Here is a 25,566-nt window from a genome sequence, read left to right on the forward strand (position 1 = left end):
AACTCCGTCTCTACTGAAAATGCAAACATTAGCCTAGCGTGGTGGTGAACACGTGTAGGCCCAGCTACTCAGGAGGCTGAGGCAGGAGAATCGCTTGAACCCGGGAGGTTGCAGTGAGCCGAGATCACACCACTACACTGCAGCCTGGGCAATAGAGCAAGACTCCATCTCAAAAAACACAGCCAGCTCTGGAGGCACGTGCTTACGGTCCCAGGTACTCGAGAGGCTAAGGCAGGAAGAAAGTGAGTGTGGAAGGTGGAGGCTGCAGTGAGCCATGTTTGCGCCACTGTACTCCAGCTTGGGTAACAGAACAAGACTCTGTCTCAAACAGTATGTAGATTTAAAAATTAAAATCTGGGCTGGGCGCGGTGGCTCAAGCCTGTAATCCCAGCACTTTGGGAGGCTGAGACAGGCGGATCACAAGGTCAGGAGATCGAGACCATCCCGGCTAACACGGTGAAACCCCGTCTCTACTAAAAAATACAAGAAATTAGCCCGGCGAGGTGGCGGACGCCTGTAGTCCCAGCTACTCGGGAGGCTGAGGCAGGAGAATGGCGTAAACCCGGGAGGCGGAGCTTGCAGTGAGCTGAGATCTGGCCACTGCACTCCAGCCTGGGCGACAAAGCGAGACTCCGTCTCCAAAAAAAAAAAAATTAAAATCTAACTAGAGGTTGTAATTTAGAATGCTACAGTCTTACTTGGGTATGTACATTAGGTCTGTTTTCTAGTTTGTTGGTATAACTTTTTTTCACACCAATTTAATACCACATTTCTTTTCTTTTTTCTTTATTTTATTTTTTTTTTTTTTTTTGAGACAGAGTCTCACTCTGTAGCCCGGGCTGGAGTGCAGTGGCTGGATCTCGCTTCACTGCAAGCTCCGCCTCCCGGGTTTACGCGATTCTCCTGCCTCAGCCTCCTGAGTAGCTGGGACTACAGGCGCCCGCCACCTCGCCCCGCTAGTTTTTTGTATTTTTTTTAGTAGAGACGGGGTTTCACTGTGTTAGCCAGGATGGTCTCGATCTCCTGACCTCATGATCCGCCCGTCTCGGCCTCCCAAAGTGCTGGGATTACAGGCTTGAGCCACCGCGCCCGGCCTCTTTTCTTTTTTCTAAGACATAGTTTTGCTTTGTCCCCAGGCTGGAGTGCAGTGGCACAATCTCAGCTCACTGCAACCTCCACCTTCCAGGTTCAAGTGATTCTCCTGCCTCAGGCTCCCGAGTAGCTGGGACTACAGGTGCCCACCACCACGCCCAGCTAATTTTTTTTGTTTTTTTGTATTTTACTAGAGAGGGGGTTTCACCATGTTGCCCAGGCTGGTCTTGAACTCTTGAGCTCAGGCAATCTGCCTGCTTCGGCCTCCCAAAGTGCTGGGACTACAGGCGTGAGCCACGTGCCCAGCCAATATTGCATTTCAGTAAAAAGGAGGTTGATTTTCTCTCAGCACTGCCATTTTTGTACTCTGAGAACTAGTGGAATGAAGTAATTTCCTCATTCTTTTTTTTTTTTTTTTTTTTTTTTTTTGACGGAGTCTCACCCTGTTGCCCAGGCTAGAGTCCATGGTGCAATCTCGGCTCACTGCAGCCTCCACCTCCTGCGTTCAAGCGATTCTTCTGCCTCAGCCCCCCGAGTAGCTGGGACTACAGGTGCACATCACCATGCCCAGTTAAATTTTGGATTTTTTTGTTGTTGTTGTTTGAAATGGAGTCTCGCCCTGTCGCCCAGGCTGGAGTGCAATGGCGCAATCTTGGCTCACTGCAACCTCCACCTTCTGGGTTCAAACTATTCTCCTGCCTCAGCCTCCTGAGTAACTGGGATTACAGGCACCTGCCACCATGCCCATCTAATTTTTGTAATTTTAATAGGGATGGGGTTTCACCATTTTGGCCGGGCTGGTCTTGAACTCCTGATCTCCTGATCCGCCCACCTCGGCCTCCCAAAGTGCTGGGATTACAGGCATGAGCCACCACGCCCAGCTGTATTTTTTTAATAGAGACGGGGTTTCACCATATTGGCCGGGCTGGTCTCAAACTCCTGACCTTGTGATCTGCCTGCCTCAGCCTCCCAAAGTGCTGGGATTACAGGAGTAAGCCACCATGCCCAGCCAGTTTCCTCAGTCTTAATGGATGCTTTGCTAGTAATAGGATTTCGATAGGGAAACCTTGTTCGCTTGCCTGGGCTGTCTCAGGATACACCTGCTGCCTCTGTGTCATTTTCACTCTCAAGTTTCCCAGTCTGCACTACAAACAATATGATCATCCCTTATTTAGGTGAGCTTTTCTTTTTTTTTGAGACAGAGTGGTACTCTGTCGCCAGGCTGGAGTGTAGTGGCGGGATCTTGGCTCACTGCAACCTCCGCGAGCCAGATTCAAGTGATTCTTCTGCCTCAGCCTCCTGAGTAGCTAGTACTACAGGCGCGTGTTACCATGCCCAGCTAATTTTTGTATTTTTAATAGAGAGGGGGTTTCACTATGTTGGCCAGGATGGTCTCGATCTCTTTACCTCAGGTGATCCGCCCACCTCTACCACCCAGAGTGCTGGGATCACTGGCATGAGCCACCGCGCCCAGCATTTAGGTGAGTTTTTCATAAGGATTTTATAGTGTATGTTTTTGGATTTTTAATTTCTTTGTGCCCCCAAAAAATGGAGAAATCCGATCACTTTTTTAAAGGCAATTCAGAAATGTTTAAACCTCCTTTTATTCTAGTGACCAGGGAACCCCGAGAGCTGACCGTGCACCTCTCTGCCTCAGGTCTCCCTGCTGTTCTCTCTCTGGGTGGAAACGGTACGGCCTTACCTGCAGACGGTGGACGAGTGGATCGTGCATGGGCACCTGTGGGATGGCGCCAGGGAGTTCATCATCCAGAGGTGAGCTGCAGCAGAGCACAGGGTCACTGGGGGCTGCCATCACCAGTTTCCTCCCTGTGAAAGTCGAATGCTTTCGTTAGTTTCAAACGGTACTGAGGGAGCACAGTTCATATCACAGAACTCGTCATCATAGGCAAATTCTATTTCATTTTTATGGAAGATGTCAGTGATACCAGCTGATTAAAAATATCTTTGTCCAAGTTTTGTCACTCCACAACTTTTCTTAAGCAAACTGTATTTTTGGATGATAGTAAATTTATGGCGAGCTAGTAAACACTGCTTCCCGTAAAATGAGTTTAGGGGATATTAGATGGTTTGAGCTATTTTCATTTTAAATTATCAGTAAAGAGATACAGAAAATTATAAAATATGCCTCTAATATGTTTATTTCTCTGAATTATCTACTGATTTTTTACCTTAGTATAATATTTAACAAAACAATTAAGGAAAATCTTATTCCTTTTATGACAGTTTCCCTTCAGTTAATTGGTTTTTCTGAACGGAATCATACAATGTATAGATCATACAATGTAGAGCTATTTGTGCTCTTTTAACCCAATTTTAAATTATGCGGTATATTTAGATATATGGTTTCTATTGATAGCTATCCATTGAACTCATCGGGAAGGATAATTTTAAGTCCTTGGTGTTCTGGAAGGGTAGCAATATGTATGCAATGCTCACGTGAGTGAACTGACCCTTCCTTCAACTCAGTCTCATGTCTGTCACTGTGTTCTGATTCATCAATCTCATGTGAGAATTTTGTGACAAGTGGGACCCTGACTGTTCTTCTAGAGTGATGATTGACCATCATTTTATTGTTAAAAGTAGTCCAGTTAAGAATCTTTGTAGGGAAAATGATAGAGAAATCTGCAAATTAGTTTCACAGGAGATGGTAAATGGGTAAACTTTTATTCTACTTCTAAAGAGGACCAAATTAGTCATATTTTAAGTAATTTCAATTCAAGAAACTATTTCTGCTTACTTAAATTTTACTTATACCATTCCAACTATTTATTCCCTTTTCTCTTTAAACTGAGCTGAGATTAAAACTGCCCCATTTTGCCTAAAGATTGCTTCCATTTACTAATAATTAATATCACGTTTTGTAATGTCTGGACAACAAACTAGAGCAAGTATGCTGTTTTTTAAGGAAGAGAAATAAGAGTTTAAAATCCTTTTGAATCTCTTTAGAAACAAAAATGTTCCAGTTAATCACAGAGACTTCTGGTATGCAACTTACACGCTGTATAGTGTATCAGAAAAGACAGAAAATGAAGAAAAAATGAGTGATAATGCTAGTGCGAGTTCCGGCAGTGACCAGGGGCCCTCCAGCAGGCAGCACACCATGGTGTCCTTCCTCAAACCTGTCCTGAAGCAGATCATAATGGCTGGCAAGTCGATGCAGCTGCTGAAGAACCTGCAGTGTGCGGAGAGCACCACCTGCCAGGCAGGAGCCAGAGGTACCTGTTTTGTCTTCCCGTGTGTCCCTCGGTGTTGGGACACCTGACCCTACTCGCTCTTGTCATCCTGATACCTAATTATTTTGTAGTTTGCAAGTCATCGAATCCTCTTATGTCAGTGGTAATTATCATCATGGTTGAATTAATAATCATGCTGCTCTTGATTTTTTAAAAGACTGTCTTCATTGAAAACTTTCAGTGCTGTGTTTGAAAAGGCAGCGACGGTAAGTTCCACATGCATTTTCCTCACTCCGGATTCCTTAGGACTGGAACTTTGAAAAGTAATTCCCTGCCATTTCTTTTCTTATTTTTATAAATTGACATGGTAATTGTACATATTCTTGGGGTACATAGTGATGTTTTGATACGTATACAGTGATCAGATCAGGATGATTAGCATTTCCATCATCTCAAACATTTACTACTTCTTTATGTTGGGGACATTCAGTATCCTCGTCTTTGCTGTGTGCAACTCTACAATACATTATTAACTGTCATCATCCCATAGTGATACAGAGCACTGGAACTACTCCTTCCAGCTAGCTATTTGTGTCCTTTAACAAATATCTGCCTCTTCCTCCCTTCCCCCTACAAAATCCAGCATCTGGTATCCTGCTCTGCTTTTTACTAATATGAGATCAACATTTTTTAGCTACCACATGAGTGAGAACAAGCAGTTTAACTTTCTGTTCCTGGCTTATTTCACTTAACATAATGTCCACCATTTCCATCAGTGTTGCTGCAAACAGCAAGATTCATTCTTTTTTATCTTCGAGTTATATATATATATACATGTACCACAGTTTTTTTTACCCATTCTTCTGTTGTTGGGCACCTAGGTTGATTCCGTATCTTGGCTGTGTGAATACTGCTGCAGTAAACATGGGGTGCAGATGTCTCTTTGATGTCCTGATTTCCTTTCCTTTGGATAAATGCCCACTAGTGGGATTGCTATATTATATAGTAGTTCTATTTGTAGTTTTTTGAGGAACCTCCAAACTGTTCTCCATAGTGTCTGTAGTAGTTTATATTCCCACCAACATTGTGTGAGAGTTCCCTTTTCTCCACATCCTCACCAGCATTTGTTATTTTTTGTTTTCGTGATAAGTAGCCATCCTGTCTGGGTGAAATAACTCATTGTGGTTTTGATTTGCATTTTCCCTAATAATTAGTGATGCTGAGCATTTTTTATCTATTTCTGGGCCATTTGTATGACTTCTTTGGAGAAATGTCTGTTGGGGTCATTTGTTCCCCCCGCTGCTTTTTTTTTTTCTGAGACAGGGTTTTACTCCCGTCACCCAGGCTGGAGTGCAGTGGTGCATTCTGGCTACTGCAAGCTCTGCCTCCCTGGCTCAAGTGATTCTCCTGCCTCAGCCTCCTGAGTAGCTGGGATTACAGGCACCCGCCACCACACCTGGCTAATTTTTTGTGTTTTTAGTAGAGATGGGGTTTCACCATGTTGGCCAGGTTGATCTCAAACTCCTGAACTGAGGTGATCCACCCGCCTTGGCCTCCCAAAGTGCTGGGATTACAGGCGTGAGCCACCGTGCCCTGCCTCATCCATTGAATTCTTTCACTGTAAAATTTGCTTGTGTGTTAAACATTTGTTTCTGTTGAATTTCTCATTCAAATCATTCTTTTCCTAATTTTGTTGAATGTTTATTTGTACTCTCTTGTATCTCACTGAGTCTCCTTAAGATTTTAATTCTGAATTATTTTTCCAGCATTTCGTATATCATTGTAGTCTCTTACTGGAGAATTACTGGTTTTCTTGGGAGGTGTCATGTTTCTTTGCTTTTTCATGTTTGATGTATTTCTACATTTATTTCTACACATCTGGTGGGAAAGTCACCTTTTCCAATTTTATGGAGTATGTTTTGTAAAGAGTTATTCATATGAATGGGTCTTGGGGTATGGGTTCAGTGGGATGCATTGGCCTTGGTTCTGGATGAATGCAGTAGTGTAGTCTCCATGTACTTTCTTCAGTTGTAATCCACTTTAGTGATGTTTGCAAGTGCCTCAGTGGCCTACACTGAGGGGGTTTGTGACAACAGTGGCACAACTGGCCGGGTGTGGTGGCTCATGCCTGTAATCCCAGCACTTTTTTTCTTTCTTTTTTTTTTTTGAGACAGAGTCTTGCTCTGTTACCCAGGCTGGAGTGCAGTGGCATGCTCTCAGCTCACTGCAAGCTCTGCCTCCTGGGTTCAAGTGATTCTCTTGCCTCAGCCTGCTGAGTAGATGGGATTACAGGCATGTGCCACCATGCCTGGCTCATTTTTGTATTTTTAGTAGAGATGGGGTTTTATCATGTTGGTCAGGCTGGTCTTGAACTCCTAACCTCAAGCAATCCACCCTCCTTGGCCTCCCAAAGTGTTGGCATTACAGGCGTGAGCCACCACACCTGGCCAATCCCAGTACTTTTGGAGGCCAAGGCAGGTGGATTACTTGAGGCCTGTTTCTCAGGCCCAGGACGTGGGTACAGGGCTGCTTGGTAGTCTGGGTGCATGTCTGCCTGGACAGTTCAAGGGGCTCTTTTTCAGTCCTGGGACATGGTCACATGGCTTATTGACAGCCCTAGGTATGTATCTGCCAGTGGCAGCCCAGGAGGCTGCTTCTGAGGCCCAGCATGTGGGTGGAAAGCTGCTCTGCTGGCCTGAGGGTGTCTTTACTGGGGGTGGTCTTCAAGGTTCTTTCTCAGGTTTGGGATATGGGTGCCAGCTGGCTCAGAACATGCCCACCAAGGGCAGACCACAGGGCTGTTTGCAGGCCCAGTATGCAGGCATGTGGCTGCTCAGCTGACCTGGGGTCGTGACTCCCAGGCGCTGCCTCTGGGGCTACTTCTTAAGCAATGGATGCAGCGCAAGGCTGCTCAAGAAGCCTAGGTACATGCCTGCCAGGGCAGCCTCTGAAACTGTTTCTCAGACCCTGAATGCTGGCCCAGGGCCACTGGGTAGGCCCCGGGCCTGTCTGCAAGGGTTTGGTGCTAGGGGGCTGTTTCTCAGTTCCTGAGCACAGGTCTGTAACTGCTCCACCAGCCTGGAGGCATGTCAGCTGGTAGGAAGCTCAGGGGCCTGTTCCCACCCTCTAGAGATGGCACAGCAGTTCGGCCAGCTCAGCGGTGGGTTCGGTCTCTCAGGGCTGCCAGACTGTTCCTCTGGCTGGAAGTGCAGTGGCAGGGGCTGGTTTTCCTGCTGTGCAGGACCAGAATCACAGCCGATCCTGGGCCCAGGCTCCACATAGCTGGGGTTGTGGTGTTCAACCACCCCTGTGGCCTTGGTGGAATGAGGATGGAGCCCCAGTGGCTGGGGGCAGGAGAGGTGCAGTGGCTACTGGCCCAGAGGAGGGTGTGCTCCAGAGATGGCTCTGGTCTTTATTTATTTATTTATTTATTTTTGAGACAGAGTCTTGCTCTTTTGCCCAGGCTGGAGTGCAGTGGCACAATCCCGGCTCACTGCAAGCTCTGCTTCCCGGGTTCATGCCATTCTCCTGCCTCAGCCTCCCGAGTAGCTGGGACTACAGGTGCCCGCCACCATGCCCGGCTAATTTTTTGTATTTTTTTAGTGGAGACGGGGTTTCACTGTGTTAGTCAGGATGGTCTCAATCTCCTAACCTTGTGATCCACCCGCCTCAGCCTCCCAGAGTGCTGGGATTACAGGTGTGAGCCACTGTGCCCGGCCCTAGCTCTGGTCTTAAGATGGTGCCATGCTGCAACAGCTTGGCTCAAAGGGTTGGGTGGGGAAGGCACACCTTGTGCCCCTAACCCAGGGCAAGGCAGCTGCGTGAATTGCCAGCAGCCTCCAAACTGGGCTCAGAGCTCGTGGGAACTGTGGAATCCTCCTGTGTTAAGGACTGTAGGTGTTTGTGGGGGCTGGTGGGTTTCTTCTGCTTACCCTTACCCAACGATGGGAAGTCCTTCTTAACTCCAGACCAGCCTGATCTGAGAAGGAAAGATGGGGCTGCGGAGGCTGTGAGCCTCCACGCTGCCCTCCTGGGCCTCCAGTCACCAGCACTGTCACACTCCCCCACTGCACTCCAGCACTCGCCCTTCATCTCCAGTCACATCTTTTTTTTTTTGAGACAGAGTCTTGCTCTGTCACCCAGGCTCTAGTACAATGGCACAATCTTGGCTCACTGCAAGCTCAGCCTCCCGGGTTCATGCCATTTTCCTGCCTCAGCCTCCCCGGCAGCTGGGACTACAGGCGCCCGCTACCACACCCAGCTAATTTTTTTGTATTTTTAATAGACACGAGGTTTCACCGTGTTAGCCAGGATGGTCTCGATCTGACCTCGTTACCCGCCCACCTCAGCCTCCCAGAGTGTTGGGATTACAGGTGTGAGCCACCGGCCGCAGCCTCCAATCAGATCTTAACTGTTGAGTCGTTGCTTTGGTCCTATCTTGCTGTTGGGGAGGTGCACCAGGTGTCTCTAGGTAGCCGCCTTGCCGGCATCACTCCCTCTAGCATTTTATTTTATTTTATTTATTATTTTTTTTCGAGACCAAGTCTCACTCTGTTCGCCAGGCTGGAGTGCAGTGGCATGATCTCACCGCAACCTCTGCCTCCTGAGCTCAAGTGATTTCTCGTGCCTCAGCTTCCCCAGTAGCTGGGACTACAGGCGTGAGCCACCATGCCCAACTAATTTTTGTATTTTTAGTAGAGATGGGGTTTCACCATGTTGACCAAGCTGGTCTCGAACTCTTGATTTCAGGTGATCCACCTGCCTTTTAAAGTGCTGGGATTACAGGCGTGAGCCACCATGCCCAACCCTTCTGGCATTTCTTAATGCAGTGCGTTAGTCCTTGAGGACCATGAAACGTGGCTGATAAGAATTTCTTTATGAGCAGTTCAGACTCGATCATAAATTTCAAGAAAATGATGCAATTTAATATATTCAAAGTTTTATCCTATAATCCCAGCACTTTGGGAGGCTGAGGCAGACAGATCTCAAGGTCAGGAGATCGAGACCATCCTGGTCAACATGGTAAAACCCTGTCTCTACTAAAAATACAAAAATTAGCTGGGCATGGTGGTGCGTGCCTATAATTCCCTGCTACTCAGGAGGCTGAGGCAAGAGAATCGCTTGAACCAGGGCGTCGGAGAGTGCGGTGAGCCAAGATCGCACCACTGCACTCCAGTCTGGTGACAGAGTGAGACTCCGTCTCAAAAAAAAAAAAAGTTTTATCAACTGACTAAAAAGACTTGGAAGGGCCAGGCACGGTGGCTCACGCCTGTAATCCCAGCACTTTGGGAGGCCGAGATGGGCAGCTCAGGAGGTCAGGAGATCGAGACCATCCTGTGGCTAACATGGTGAAACCCCGTCTCTACGAAAAATACAAAAATTAGCCGGGCGTGATGGTGGGCGCCTGTGGCCCCAGCTACTCGGGAGGCTGAGGCAGGAGAATGGCATGAACCTGGGAGGCAGAGCTTGCAGTGAGTGGAGATCGCGCCACTGCACTCCAGCTTGGGCAACACAGCGAGACTCCGTCTCAAAAAAAAAAAAAAAACTTGGAAGATAAAGATGTGACCTTATTTATACATCTCAATCATCTCAATGTTATATTAATTATATTACTGTATCTACTTGAAATACGTAGATGCAACACTTATTTTCACTTTGTGGAGTATTTCCTTCTTATGTAACGAGCTTACCAGGGCCGCTGTCAGAAGTGTTTTTTCCAGTGAGACTGTGACTCTTACCAGTGTTAGCGTAGTGTTATGCAGGATCGTAGGAACTCTCAAGTGTTCTGATTAGGATCTTACTCTGTTCAGAAAAAAAAAAATTAGCTTATATGTTGTAATTGTATGAACTTTGCAGTTGTTTAACAGAGAATATAAAAATGTTGAGTTTTGCTACACTGTAAAGGTAAGGAAACAGGGATAGACCCTCCTAGAGGAAAGGGAAATTTTTTTTTTTTTTTTTTTGAAGACAGCTGTCACTTCTATTGCCCAAACTGAACTGGACTGCAGTGGCTTGATCTCGGCTCATTGCAACCTTCACCTCCCAGTGCTCAAGCAATTCTCGTGCTTCAGCCTCCCAAGTAGCTGGGACCACAGGCACATGCCACTGCACTCAGCTAATTTTTTTGTAAAGCTGGGGTTTCACCATGTTGCCCAGGCTGGTCTCAAACTCTGATATGGTGATCCACTCCACTAGTGCTTTTCTTTTAAAGTGTTAGGGATTACAGGCATAAGCCACCGCACCCAGACATGATATTATTTAATATTTCTTGGGCCAGGCACGGTGGCTTACACCTGTTATCCCAGCACTTTGGGAGGCCAAGGTCGTCGGATCACTTGAGGTCAGGAGTTTGAGACCAGCCTGACCAACATGGTGAAACCCTATCTCAACTAAAAAAAAAAAAAAAAAAAAAGCAAAATTAGCTGGGCATGATGGTACATGCCTGTAATCCCAGCTTCTTGGGAAGCTGAGGCAGGAGAATTGCTTGAACCCGGGAGGCGGAGGTTGCAGTGAGCCAGGGTCGCACCATTGCGCTCCAGCCTGGGCAACAAGAGCGAAACTCTGTCTCGAAATATATATATATATATTTTTTTGTTACTTAATGTTAATATTAAACAGAACATAGTTCACCTTACGTATTTCTTTATGTTTTAGATACAGAAAGAAAAAGTTTATACACTCTCTTTCTGGAATCTGTACAATCCCGTCTTCGACATGGAGAAGATTTCACTCCACAGGTTCTTACTGAGCAACAGGCAACCAAGGAGAACCTAATGAAGATGCAGTCCATTGCTGAAAGGCATCTTGAACTGGATGATGTTCATGATCCACTGCTTGCCATTAACTTTGCAAGGTGATCCACAGCCGCAGGGTTATCAGGAATTGAAATGGCATAATTTGTGCAATGTTTGCTAACTGTTTATTTCTGGCAGGTAGGGCTTTCCAGGCCTAAGAACAAAAACGCTTGTAGGCTATCCTTTCTTTTTTTTGTTTGTTTTTGTTTTTGTTTTCGTTTGAGATGGAGCCTCACTCTATCACCCAGGCTGGAGTGTAGTGGCATGATCTGGGCTCACTGCAACCTTCGCCTCCCAGGTTAAGCAGTTCTCCTACCTTGGCCTCCCAAGTACCTGGGACTACAGGCATGTGCCACCATGCCCAGCTAATTTTTGTATTTTTAGTAGAGACAGGGTTTCGCCATGTTGGCCATCTCAAACTCCTGACCTCAGGTGATCTGCCCACCTCGGCCTCCCAAATTGCTGGAATTACAGGTGTGAGCCACTGCGCCCTGCCTATCCTTTATAACAAGCAGAATGCAAGATGTTGTGCCTCCCTATTTCAGTTGTATAGTTTGGATTCCATGTCGTTTGTGGAAGTCTGCAAACTTGGCCCTGCCACCATATGGTACCACTTTTGTCTGTGCCCTCGGGCCCCTGGAAGTGTCATCATTTACCCAGAATATGCTGAAACTCTGGGCCATGAGTGGGCCCTCGACACCCATTGAGTCAGGGTCCCCATTGGCGTATAGTATGTCCTGGGCTTAAGCTGCTTTTCAGCACTTAGTCCATTAGAGTAAGTCATTAATACCCACACAGTTCCGAGTTGTCTGATGGCCAGCATTTGCTGTGTCCAGCCCTCATCACTAGGAAGACCAGCTCTAGTACCTGAGCCTAAGGCAGTGGCAACTTCAAGAGACTGGTTCACTCAAAGGATATTTTTGGGAGAAAGATTTTTCTCTTTCTGTAGTAGTTGGTAACTTCAAGACTAAAGGTAAAAATGGGACTTTAGGGTTTTAAGAGAATTCTGTTGACAGCAGCTCATAAAAAGAAGACACATTTTTATCTTGAAGGATGTATTTGGAGCAGAGTGACTTTCACGAGAAGTTTGCTGGTGGTGATGTATGTGTGGATAGATCATCGGAATCTGTGACATGCCAGACTTTTGAGTTAACGCTGAGATCCTGCCTCTATCCTCATATTGACAAGCAGTATCTAGATTGCTGTGGAAATCTCATGCAAACTCTAAAAAAAGATTACAGGTAAAACAGTAATTTAATTTTGGAAGTAGTAAATAGTTGATTGTACTTGAACAGTTGAGATTATTTTAAAATCTATTTCAATTCAGTTTTTATTAGAGTAGGAAATGGATATGCAGTAAACAATTTTTTAAGAGAAATCAATTGACCATCAATATTTTCTTAACTATGTTGTGAAACTTAATTCTGTATTTCTGAGAATCTTTCCCAAAACAAATACAGAAAAAGCTTGTACAAAAATTACAAAGTTTGTTATCAGAATGAAAAAGACTAAATTACTTAGTGATAGATGACTAGTTCTTGAAACTATGGTGTATCCATAAATATGGCATATACATACCCACATATGAACTTCGTAAAGTTCATAAAAATTATGGCAATTTAAAAGCAGGATATATAATATGGTAGGAACTAGGTTTTCTTAACGCGTAGAAAAGACAGGAAAGAAACATTCCAAAAATTAAATATTAATGATGGAAATCCACCATGAATGATGGGATTTGGATTTTTTTTGTTAACATTTTTGTGACTGCCCAATTTTCTATCATTTAGTTATAGAAGATAACCTTTGTGATGATGAAAACCTATGCTGTTTTTATTATTGGAACAGGTTTAAGAGGTGTTAATATTTCTAATTTTAGTAAATGTAGAATGTAAACTTGTTTCACTAAAAACAGGGTACAAAACCTGGTGTTGATCCAGAATCCTGCCTTACGAACACCAGAGATCTTTGTGTCACTCATTTTCTCTCCATGCAGGTTGGTAGAATACTTGCAAGCCATGAGAAATTTTTTCTTAATGGAAGGAGGAGATACCATGTATGACTTCTACACATCCATTTTTGATAAAATAAGAGAAAAGGAAACGTGGCAGAATGTGTCTTTTCTTAATGTCCAACTCCAAGAAGCAGTAGGACAGCGTTATCCTGAGGATAGTTCACGGTAAATTATGGAAGCCACCTTTATTTAAATTAGCATAACATGAACTATGTGCCAATAAGTCTTCTATGAATTACACAGATTATTTTATCCTCATACTATTCCTGTGAGTTTTACTAATATTATTTTACTTATTAGAAAATGGAGGCCGGGCACGGTGGCTCATACCTGTAATCCCAGCACTTTGGGAGGCAGAGGCGGTGGATCACCTGAGGTCAGGAGTTCAAGACCAGCCTGGCCAACATGGTGAAACTCCATCTCTACTAAAAATACCAAAAGCATGGTGGCAGGCACCTGGAATCCTGGCTACTTGGGAGGCTGAAGCAGGAGAATCTCTTGAACCTGGGAGGCAGAGGTTGCAGTGAGCCAAGATCACGCCACTGCATTCCAGCCTGGGCGTCAAGAACGAGACTCCATTTTAAAAAAAAGAAAATTGAGGCAGAGGCCAGCTAAGTGAGTCTGCCGCTAAACAAGAAAAGATGTTGAGATGCCACCATATGGCCAGGTGCAGTGGCTCATGCCAGTAATCCTAGCACTTTGGGAGGCCAAGTTGGGAGGATTGCTTGAGCTCAGGAGTTTGCAGCCAGTCTGGGCAACATAGTGGGACCTCGTCCCTACAAAAAAACGTTGCCACCATCCAGCCTGTCAGGGTCTGGTGGCCTCCTTCACATGGCTGGAGCCAGTGCTTCCTCTCTCTCAGCTCCCACACATGAGGTTTATCAGTCCCGCCTCTTAGAGAATGCCCTGACCTCGCAGAACTGGCTCAGACCTCCCCGATGGCCTCTGTCTCTCAGCCTCACTCCCTTCCACCAAAACAGACTTGACCCTCACCAGAGTGACCTCAGACCACCGGCAGTGACTTCCACCACTCATGCGTGTGCTCCCTGTGGGTGCCTCCTAACAAATGGACTAAGCTTTGTCTCAGAAGGGAGAAAGCTATTAACTGTCTGGCTCCGTTTTCCCAGCCTCATGTGTTGCACCATTCACACCACGTTCTCTCTCCTATCTCACTTTGCATTTCAGGGATCTCAATATTTCTGGTGTCTGCACGTGCTGTCCTCTCGCCTCCCTGTGACATACTCTCCAATTCTTGGGCCGGCAGAGGTCTGCTCACTCCTGCATCTTCATGTGCTGCGCTGGGCTGGGAGTCCCTGGAGGGAAGAGAGAGTGGCTTTCTATTGCCTGCTCAGTGCAGCAGCTAACTTAGTGTTGAATTTGGTAGATATCTACTGAGCACTGAGTGAATGAGTGCGTACCAGGCCATTAAGAGCTAAAAATTCTTTTTTTTGAGACGGAGTCTTGCTTTGTCGCCCAGGCTGGAGTGCACTGGTGCGATCTCGGCTCACTGCAAGCTTCGCCTCCAGGGTTCAGACCATTCTCCTGCCTCAGCCTCTTGAGTAGCTGGGACTACTGGCTCCCGCCACCATGCCCGGCTAATTTTTTTTATTTTTACTAGAGATGGGGTTTCACCGTGTTAGCTAGGATGGTCTCGATCCGACCTCGTGATCCACCTGCCTCGGCCTCACAAAGTGCTGGGATTACAGGTGTGAGCCACCGCGCCTGGCCGAGAGCTAAAAATTCTGACTAGTGCCTGTGTCACAATCAGCCAGTTCATAATCACACTGCCCTTTGACAGCTCTGGTTTGGAAGTTCACTCCCCACTTTAAACCTTCTTCATATGCATGCAGGCCTCCCCTCTTAGTGCCTCTGTGACTGTGGAAGAGGACGTTTCTCAGGAACCACTGATGGGACTATTTTGAGGATTAAATGAGCTAAGGACACATAATAGTGCCTGGCACTTAGACATTTTCATGTCCATGTTAGATGCTTGCTTTCCCATATGAGTCACATTCAAACCTGTCTCGAACTCGTGGATGAAGCACTGCACAACACCTCTGGTGTAGAAGCAGACCCCGTCCCATCTTGATGGGGCTCTCAAAGCAATACTCTCACCGCATGCTCAGCTCCCTCGAGCTGTTCTGCTCGTCCTCCCCTGCCCACCCCCAACCTCAGCAGAGGCTTCATCTTCCCAGCCATTGCCTGAGGTTTACTGTCTTCCTCAGCTTCATCTTTTTTCTAATTACTACCATTGTTGTGTCTCTTCTACAACTAAACTCATTATGTAAAAGCTTTCCCCCTCTCTTATTTCTAAATCCAGATTTCAGCTCTGGAATATATGTTAGAAAAGATACATTTGTTGAAATGTTTGCATTTCTTTTATGAAATGCAGTATCTTTTGGGGAATATTGTGTAAAGACTAATTATTTTAAAAGGATTTTTGTGTGACATAGTGCTTTCACAAACTAAAACTGAAATTTCTTTCTTTAGTCTATCTATATCTTTTGAAAATGTTGACACAGCTAAGAAGAAACTGCCTGTTCATATCTTAGACGGTCTGACCCTCAGCTACAAGGTATATGCTTATATTATTTGTATGAACAGTGTTTTCTACTAAAATTAAAACATGCAAGTAATTGGTTATTTCTGTTCTAATTGTGTTTTTGTTTCATAGGTCCCATGGCCCGTGGACATTGTTATAAGTTTGGAATGTCAAAAAATTTATAATCAAGTGTTTCTTCTCTTACTGCAAATAAAGTGGGCAAAATATAGTCTGGATGTTTTACTTTTTGGTGGTAAGATTTGTTTTCAGCAGATAAATTGTAATTTAATTTAATTTTAGCCCTTAATAAAAGAGGTTGGTGGGGAAGGGAAGCATACGGAGATCTGGAAAAAAGAAAAAAAAGAGGTTGGTGGTTGTCGATCTTTTTTAATGTGTATAGAAATGCCAAAATGGTGCGTATTCCAGCAGTGGGTTTACGGATGTCAAATACCTGAAAGAAAGATCAGGAAGTTGTATGTACAGTTGATCTGAAATGCAACAACTTGGTTAGGAAAAGTGATACAGGGAACTTTCCCCACTGCACCTTCCAGAGGCACTGAGGTTCGGTTCCTGCCACCCCTGCCATTGCTTTCTGTGGTACCAGGGCCACATCCCTCCGAGTTTCTGCCAAAAACAGGCATCATGGTGCAGTGGGGCTTGAGTTGATGCTCTTTCTGTCCACTGTGCTCTTCCCATCTTTTATAGAACTGGTTAGTACTGCGGAAAAACCACGACTTCAAGAAGGCCTTGTATGTGAACAAGACACAGTTGCTCAGTTTGGACCACAAAAAGAACCAGTAAGACAGCAGATTCATCGCATGTTCCTCTTAAGAGTGAAGCTCATGCATTTCGTGAACAGCTTGCACAACTACATCATGACCAGGGTTTGTGCCTCTCCCATTTGCTTCAGTTCTATCGCCTTATCTATACAGTTGTTCATAGAGAATTACTCATAATGTGTTTATAAATACAAAATGCCTACAGACTGTGAAAATGGGACATGTAGCAAATTTGATCATAAAATAACATGGCAGTGGGAGGAATGTTTTTGTGATTATACCGGAATGTGTGTATCCAGAGGCCGCTGGTCCCTCCTGTCCAGCAGCCCCTGGGGACAGGCACAGCCACAGCTCCTCTTCTGGAATTGCCTTCAGAACGTGCCGCGTAGTCCTTTAGTGTTCAATAGTGATGACAGCTGTCCCTAGAAAATGGCTCCAATGTTTAGTAACAGCCAAAATCCACTGTGGTGTTTGGGAGGAAGATGCAGCCAGGTGATAGACTTTTTTCTTAAAAAACAAGAGGTAACTCACTACAAAGTAAATGAAACGGTTTTTCTGGTACATCTAATAGCCAGTTCTAGAGGAAGTTTGAAAGAAGGGTTCAGAAATTGGAACAAGAGCGGTATTATTAGATGACAGTATGCATTTGGGGTTTGAATTGTTGTTTAGACCTATTTATACCTGGTCTGTGAGTTCTGAAAAGAGCAATGTTATTGAGGACAGTGTGCATTTGGCATTTGAATTGCTGTTTAGACCTGTTTATACCTGGTCTGTGAGTTCTGAAACCCACCTTGCTTGGGTGAAGTGAGCCACTGAAGCCTGTGTTTTGGACGGGAAGGCTGTGGCAGAGGGGCTCCATGTTTCCCCTGACTGCATTACTGACCTTCGCAAGGTTGGCCTTCATTAAGCCCCTAATTGTTAAGAGTAAATGATAAGAGTTTAAGTTTTTTCTTAGTTTGTTTTTTATTTGAAGTATGCTTATACTCATTTTAGAGAAAGATCAGTGTATGAGAAAAGGAACTTAAGAAACAAATTCACTGTAATTTGTATAAAAGTAACACATTTGCTTGATTTTTTTTTTTTTAATCAATGTGTCTTATATACAGTTCAATGTACTTGCCCCTTCCTGCCAGGGAATCTGTTAGTCCAGACTTTGGCGTTCATTCATTCACTGTGCAAGTGGGTGTCCTACAGGACTGACCCCCGCCTCCTCTTTGGATCAGCACGCCAGCGTATCCAGCCAGCCTTTAAAGAATGGTACTTTACAAAACTTTCTAGATGTGATTATTGAAGGAGGAATTTGAGAGAAGTAGAAGAGCTTAGTAAAGAAGATTTGTGTGCAGCACACACGTCCTCAAGGCTGCTGATTAAGCTTTTTGTCTTTCTCTTCCAAGATTCTCCACAGTACAGGGCTGGAGTTTCAACATCAAGTCGAGGAAGCCAAGGATTTAGATCAGTTGATTAAAATTCACTATAGGTATCTGTCAACCATCCATGACCGGTGTCTGCTGAGAGAAAAGGTACATGAGATGTCTCTTGCAGATGTGGCCCCTGCTGGGCGAGTGGCGCTGTCTGCCTGCTTTGGAATTTTATGATGATGAAGCTTCTGTCCTGTAGAATATTCTTTAAGGAAGAACCAGATCAAATGAGGTTACAAACAAATGCCCCAGGCCAGCCACAGTGGCTCACGCCTATAATCCCAGCACTTTGGGAAACTGAGGCAGGCAGATCTTATGAAGCCAAGAGTTCAAGACCAGCCTGGACAACATAGGAAGACTCTGTCTTTACAAAAAATTAAAAAGATTAGCAGACACAGTGGTGTACACCGGGAGGCCCAGCTACTTCCGAGGCTGAGGTGGGAGCATTGTTTGAGGCCAGTAGTTCGAAGCTGCAATGAACTGTGATCACACCACTGCACTCTGCACTCCAGCTTGGGTAACAGAGCAAGACCTTGTCTCAAAAAAAAAAACAAGGAGGAGTACCCTATTCATAGAAGTTGTATCTAAGAGCAACATGAGAACCGTGTTTGATAGTCAGCACTCACTCTGCGTTACTCTTGGATTCAGTTGGAAAATCATGTCTGCAGTTAATAGTATGTCCACTTCATGTGAATAGACGGAATTCCGTCGTGTTAAAACCATTGGAATTCTTTATCCTAGTTTCATTGGTGAATTTAAGTGGCCATCCCAGGAAAAGGTCTTAACAGTTTGTTCTGTTGGTTTGGCTCTACTGCTAATACCGCCTGTATGTTCCATTCAGTGAATGCATGTGCCTGTTCCCAAGTGGGCATGGTTCAGAGCCTAGTACCCTTCCATATACATAGAAGGCAGTCACAGTAGTGAGGAGCTTTTTCTGTGATTCATTTAAAATAGGTAAAAGTGCTGGTATCAGTGTCCAAACCTAGTTACAGTTTGTGTTCTGTGACTTTGGTCTCCAGGTCAGCTTTGTGAAAGAAGCTATCATGAAGGTGTTGAACTTGGCCCTCATGTTTGCAGACGGTTGGCAGGCAGGCCTGGGCACTTGGCGGTAAGTATGTGACTTCTGAAGCATCTGTGCTCTAACCATTTCAGCTTCAGCTTCCCTTTTTTTTTAGAGACAGCGTCTTCCCAGCCTCTCAGGAGGCTGAGAGAGGAGGATTGCTTGACCCCAGGAGTTCAAGACCAGCCTGGGCAACATAGCAAGACCCAGAGTTTAAAAAAAAAAAAAAAAAAAAAAGTGCAAGTCTTTTGTGAGAAGTAAAACATTTTTAAAAATCTGAGGTCTTCTAACTGAACAGGCAAACATTTTTAGATTACACTCATGTTATGTTGTGTAGGTTTTGTTAATTTTTATCATGGACACCTTCAAACAGAAGTGGCAAGGACAGTTGTGAATGCTGTGCTGGCACCTGCTTCGGCTGTACCAGTGAGGACAGCTCTGTCATGTCTGTGCCCATCTCCCCAGTCACACTTGCTGAATTATTTTAAACCGAATTCTGAACATCATGCTAGACGGTTCTCCAAAGTTGTATTTTGGATGAGCTCTGAAAGATACTGTATTTTGAGTGTTCGTTTTTCACACACATCACATAGGCAAGTGCACTGAATCAAGGGACAGTGGACGCGGGAGCAGTTCCCTCCAGCACTGCCGTCCTCTACTGTGAACTCCAGTGTACAGCTCAATATTTTGTTACCTGTCCTGTTTGTGAAGTCAGTGCCACAGTACTTCTGCTATTACTACCATGAAAGAAAAGCACATGTTTGGTGGACTGGGTTGTTATAATAGCCTGTACTTACTCCATGTTAGTAAGTAGGTAAGAGTTCATTTGAGTGCTAATATAATTGGAAATCTCCTCTTGGCTGTACTCTGAATCTAGAAACTAAGATAGTAGATGAAGCCATCCTTGCAGGGATGGAAATAGAAGTCTTACTTGCTTTATATTGCTGACTCAAACGGTGTTGTGGCTGTGTTTTGAAAGGAATCTTTATCTTTAAAGTATACATTTATACTTATGAAATATTCATGACTGCAGTGGCTCTGATGTCTCCAGTTTATTTCCGAATACTGTGGTGGGGCTGTGGAGGTGTAAGCTTGGCACGTGGGTGGCACCTGCCATGGCTGGGCAGTGGGCCATGAAAGCCCCTTATGAAGTTCTCTCTTACATGTGTTTGATATTTCTCTTAAAAAAAAAAAAAAAAAAAAGAAAGGCCGGGCGCAGTGGCGGCTCACGCCTGTAATCCCAGCACTGTGGGAGGCCAAGATGGGTAGATCTCCTGAGGTCAGGAGTTCGAGACCAGCCTGACCAACATGGAAAAACCCCGTCTCTCCTAAAAATACAAAATTGGCCAGGCGCGGTGGTGCACGCCTGTAATCCCAGCTACTCGGGAGGCTGAGGCAAGAGAATTGCTTAAACCAAGGAGGCGGAGGTTGTGGTGTGGTGAGCCGAGATCACTACATTGCACTCCAGCCTGGGCAACAAGAGCGAAACTGTGTCTCAAAAAAAAAAAAAAAGGCAGCCGGGCCGGGCTCCGTGACTAACAACTGTAATCCCAGCACTTTGGGAGGCCAAGGAGGGCAGATCAACTGAGGTCAGGAGTTCGAGACCAGACTGACCAACATGGCGAAACCCCGTCTCTACTAAAAATACAAAAATAGCCAGGCGTGATAGTGGGCATCTGTAATCCCAGCTACTCAGGAGGCTAAGGCAGGAGAATTGCTTGAACCCAGGAGGTGGATCGTGCCAATGCACTCCAGCATGGGCAACAGAGCAAGACTCCGTCTCAAAAAAAAAAAGGCTTTTTAAAAATAATTTCAAATTTTAAGGTTTATATCCTTAATGTATTCTTTATTTCAAAGAGAACGTATGCTTGTAAACAATAAAAACAACTATTTAAAGGAAAAGGGAGTGTCTTTGGTCCTCCTAGTTCCAGAACTAGATACTATCTGGAAACAGCACAGCACAGCTTTATATCCTAATGAACCTTCCTTTGAAACACTTTGACATTTTTTATTTTAAAGGAGGGTAGGGGCCGGGCGCGGTGGCTCAAGCCTGTAATCCCAGCACTTTGGGAGGCCGAGGCGGGTGGATCACGAGGTCAGGAGATCGAGACTATCCTGGCTAACATGGTGAACCCCCGTCTCTACTAAAAATACAAAAAACTAGCCGGGCATGGTGGCGGGCGCCTGTAGTCTCAGCTACTTGGGAGGCTGAGGCGGGAGAATGGCGTGAACCCGGGAGGCGGAGCTTGCAGTGAGCCGAGATCACGCCACTGCACTCCAGCCTGGGAGACACAGCGAGACTCCGTCTCAAAAAAAAATAAAAATAAAAAAAATTTTAAAAATAAAGTAGGGTAGGACGCTATGTATTTTATTTTATAATCTTTAGATTTAGGATTTTAAATCATTAAACCAAAACACATTTGAAATTACTCCACAGATATCTTGAAGCCTACATATAAACCCCCAATGCACTCACTTAATTGAAATTTACTTTTATTCCTAGAATGGAATCTATAGAGAAAATGGAGTCTGATTTTAAAAACTGCCATATGTTTCTTGTAACCATTTTAAACAAAGCCGTCTGTAGAGGATCCTTTCCCCATTGTGAGTATATCATGTTAAAATGTTTCTACCTCTGTATTTTCTTGTAACTAAGAGTATGTGTCATTATTTTCTTACTGATCCCATGAAGAATTAGAATTTCTCACCATTTCAAAACTGAAAAGTCCCTTAGCAGTTGTCCCATGCTTTGAATTGCTTTTTAAGCATTACAGTGAGGGTGAGTGCATATCGAATATTTGTAAGCCTGAGGATCTTACTTTCTGTTATGCCATTTATTACAACAGATTTCTAAAAGTATTAAATAAAGTCGATGGCAGAATAGATTACTGTCACACTCCACTATCATGTAGTTTTTGTAACTTTCTTTTCAAAAGCTAGACTTCTTAAAATTTTTTTTAGGAATTTAAAGCTCCTAGCCTGGTGCGGTGGCTCACGCCTGTAATCCCAGCACTTTGGGAGGCCAACTGAATCACTTGAGGTCAGGAGTTGGGAGAACAGCCTGGCCAACATGGCAAAACCCTGTCTCTACTAAAAATACAAAAATTAGCTGGACATGGTGGCACATGCCTGAAATCCCAGCTACACAGCAGGCTGAGGCAGGAGAATTGCTTGAACCCTGGAGGTGGAGGTTGCAGTGAGCCAAGATTGTACCATTGCACTCCAGCCTGGGTGACAGAATGGGACGCTGTCTCAAAAAAAAAAATTTTTTTTTTCAACATTTAAACCTGTTGTTTTAACCTTATTTTTTTTCTTCCCATAGTGGAATCTCTAGCGCTGTCACTCATGGCTGGCATGGAACAAAGTTAAATGTCTTCAGTGTGAGAAATATCTCCAACTTCATCATCATACATGTACATTTCCACCATGTGCAGCTGAAAAGTGAGAATCTTTTAATTTTGGTTTATTTGTAAAACTTGTCCACTGTCGGCCGGGCACAGTCACTCACGCCTCTAATCCCAGCACTATGGGAGGCCAAGGCAGGCGAATCACTTGAGCCCAGGAGTTTGAGGCCAGCCTGGGTAACATGGTGAAACCCTGTGTCTACCAAAAATACAAAATGTATCCAGACGTGGTGTGTGCCTCTCTAGCTACTCAGGAGGCCTAGATGGGAGGATTACTTGAGCCCAGGAGGTCAAGACTGCAGTGAGCCATGATTGCACTACTGCAGTGCAACCTGGGTGACAGAGTGAGATCCTGACTCAAAAAGAACCACTTGTCTGCAGTCCAGACAGATGGATTGTAGGTGGGTTTTCTGGAGATTAGTAGGTACTGTATAGAGTTGTGTACATAAAATTGTGTCAGTGCAAAGTGTATACAGGCTGTTTACTCTATATTTCCTACTGTAAGATACAGATTTATGGTACTGATATCTTTAAATATAAATTATACCATATTTTGAAAATGTAATTCTGATATTCAAAATAAAGGACTTAAAATTATTTTATTATCCTTTTGCTGCTGTCCTTCAGTCACAGAAGCTTTTTATATAGAGTTTTACATGTTGTCTTCCCTAAAAGTTGTCTTAGATTTAGCTTTCCTACAAATGTTTATATTTTGTCTGGGTGTAGTCTCTCAAGCCTATAATCCCAGCACTTTGAAAGGCTGAGGTGAGAGGACTACTTGAGGCCAGGAGTTCAAGACCTGCCTAGGCAACATATGAGACCCCATCTCTACAAAAAAAAACTTAAAAATTAGCCAAGGGCCGGGCGCGGTGGCTATGCCTGTAATCCCAGCACTTTGGGAGGCTGAGGCGGACGGATCATCTGAGGTCAGGAGTTCAAGACCAGCCTGGCCAACATGGTGAAACCCAATCTCTACTAAAAATACAAAAAATTTAGCTGGGCGTGGTGGCACACATCTGTAATCCCAGCTACTTAGGAGGCTGAGGCAGGAGAATCACTTGAACCCAGGAGGCAGAGGTTGCAGTGAGCCTAGATTGCGCCACTGCACTCCATCCTGAGTGACAGAGCAAGACTCCAAAAAAAAAAAAAAAATTAGCCAAGCACGGTGGCATGTGCCTGTGTTTCCAGCTACTTGGGAGGCTAAGGTGGGAGGACCCCTTGAGACCAGGAGGTCGAGGCTGCAGTTCCTGTGGTCCCAGCTACTTGGGAGGCTGAGGTGGGAGGATCGCTTGAGACCAGGAAATCGAGGCTGCAGTGAGCCATGATTGCATCACTGCACTCCAGCCAGGATAACAGAGCAAGACCTTGTCTCCAACAAAAAAAAGAAAGAAATGTTTATATGTTTTATGTGCCTGAGAAGTTCCACGTGGAAAATAGCTTCAACCAGTAGCGATAAATGTAAAAGGCCAACTTCACTTAGGGCGAACTGTTGGTACATATTATTGTTTGGTATTTCTTTGTTTTTTGAAATGGAGTCTCACTCCGTTACCTCGGCTGGAGTGCAGTGGCACGATCTTGGCTCACTGCAGCCTCTGCCTCCTGGATTCAAGTGATTCTCCTGCCTCAGCCTCCCGAGTAACCAGGATCTCAGGCATGCACCACCACGCCCAGCTGATTTTTGTATTTTTAGTAGAGACAGGGTTTCTTTCGCCTTGTTGGCCAGACTGGTCTCAAACTCCTGGCCTCAGGTGATCCACCCACCTCAGCCTCCCAAAGTGCTGGGATTACAGGCGTGAGCCACTGCACCTGGCAATATTTCTGAGCAATTTTTATGAGCTAACCAGTTATATTTTGAATAAAATTATGCTTGCTATTCAATTTTTCCATATTTTCTTTTTATACTTTTTGCATGTGTATTAGGCTCCTCCAGATAAATGGAACAAATAGGATATAGATAGCGATATAGAAAGAGATTTCTCGTGAAGTAGTGGCTTATGCAGTCCTGGAGGCTGAGAAGTCCCATGGTCTGCCGTCTGCAAGCTGGAGGCCTGGGACAGCCAGTGGCATAGTTCTCGGTCAAACCTGAAGATCTCGGAACCAGGAGAGCCAGTGGTGTCCCGGGTCTGAGTTCAAGGGCTGGAGAACCAGAGAGTGCCAGTGTTGGAGGGGAGGAGAAGATGGACATCCCAACTCAAGCAGAGAGCAAATTTGCCCTTCCTGTCTCTGCCTTTTGGTTCTATTCAGGCCCTCAGCAGATTGATCATGCTCGTCCTCACTGATGAAGGTGATCTTTGCTCATTCTGCCAATTGAAACACTAACCTCTTCCAGAAACACAGACACAGCCCCAAGTCATGTTTTCCCGGCCATCTCAGCATCCCTTGGCCCAGTCAGGTTCCCGGCCATCTCAGCATCCCTTGGCCCAGTCAGGTGACACATAAAGTCAGCAGCCATCACAGCATGTCTCTTAACACTTATGACTCAGTGCGATACTTACCATTTATTTCTTTCTGAAAAATAACCACTGAATTCCAAATAGCCCTAGCAGCAAAGAACCAGGGCACCCTTGCCCTTAGACACAATCTCTTGTGGCATCAGCATTTCCTGCATCTAGAAGGCAAAATCTGGAGTTCAGCCCATTCACATCCTGGGTTTTACTCAGAAGTCTCAGGAGAAATTCACTGGGGAGGCCTTCAAATGAACAGCTGCTTCCAAGACTCAGGAAAATACCATTGTATAGCCCAACAGCTGTAAGATACATGAAGTCACTTGTGACCTGGTCCTGTAAGTCCAAATCCTGTGGGAATGGATGGAGCATCTATTCCTGTAAGACTGTCGTCATGAGGGAGTCAACTTTTAAATAATGGGCCAGGCGTGGTGGCTCACGCCTGAAATCCCAGCACTTTGGGAGGCCGAGATGGGTGGATCACCTGAAGTCAGGAGTTCGAGACCAGCCTGGCCAACATGGCAAAACCCTGTCTCTACTAAAAATACAAAAATTAGCCAGGCATGGTGGCGTGCACCTGTAATCCCAGCTACTTGGGGCTAAGCCAGGAGAATCTCCTGAACCCAGGAGGCAGAGGCTACAGTGAGCCGAGATTGTGCTGCTGCACTCCAGCCTGGGCAACAGTGAGACTGTGTCTCAAAAAAAAAACTTAAAAAATGATAGTCTGGCTCTTCTGGTAAAGCTTTTTATACTTAACAAAAATCATCACATCAAACTACCAAAACACGTTCTTTCATAAACAATTACCGGGGTTTTCTAAACCTG

The 25,566-nt window shown here is 44.9% G+C and overlaps 1 protein-coding gene across 9 annotated transcripts in view; it reads left to right on the forward strand.

Moving 5' to 3' along the window:
• TUBGCP5 (tubulin gamma complex associated protein 5) overlaps nt 1-22,894 on the forward strand; it is a 44,211-nt gene extending 21,317 nt beyond the window's left edge. For 4 of the 9 annotated variants that reach the window (XM_031668887.1, XM_031668889.1, XM_031668893.1 and 1 more), the window contains 11 exons: nt 2,750-2,865; nt 4,060-4,328; nt 10,941-11,139; nt 12,133-12,321; nt 13,077-13,259; nt 15,585-15,669; nt 15,769-15,889; nt 16,342-16,520; nt 17,810-17,935; nt 18,853-18,941; nt 22,216-22,894. In XM_031668887.1, the coding sequence (XP_031524747.1) occupies nt 2,750-2,865; nt 4,060-4,328; nt 10,941-11,139; nt 12,133-12,321; nt 13,077-13,259; nt 15,585-15,669; nt 15,769-15,889; nt 16,342-16,520; nt 17,810-17,935; nt 18,853-18,941; nt 22,216-22,366 (1,707 nt within the window). In that variant the 3' untranslated portion in view covers nt 22,367-22,894. Of the gene's footprint in view, nt 1-2,749; nt 2,866-4,059; nt 4,329-10,940; nt 11,140-12,132; nt 12,322-13,076; nt 13,260-15,584; nt 15,670-15,768; nt 15,890-16,341; nt 16,521-17,809; nt 17,936-18,852; nt 18,942-21,396; nt 21,498-22,215 lie in introns of all 9 variants that reach the window. The other 5 variants (XM_031668888.1, XM_031668890.1, XM_031668892.1 and 2 more) reach the window with 4 other exon arrangements.
• The last annotated feature ends 2,672 nt before the right edge of the window (nt 22,895-25,566 follow it).

Source organism: Papio anubis, chromosome 7, assembly GCF_008728515.1.
Source record: "Papio anubis isolate 15944 chromosome 7, Panubis1.0, whole genome shotgun sequence".
NCBI classification, from domain to species: domain Eukaryota; kingdom Metazoa; phylum Chordata; class Mammalia; order Primates; family Cercopithecidae; genus Papio; species Papio anubis.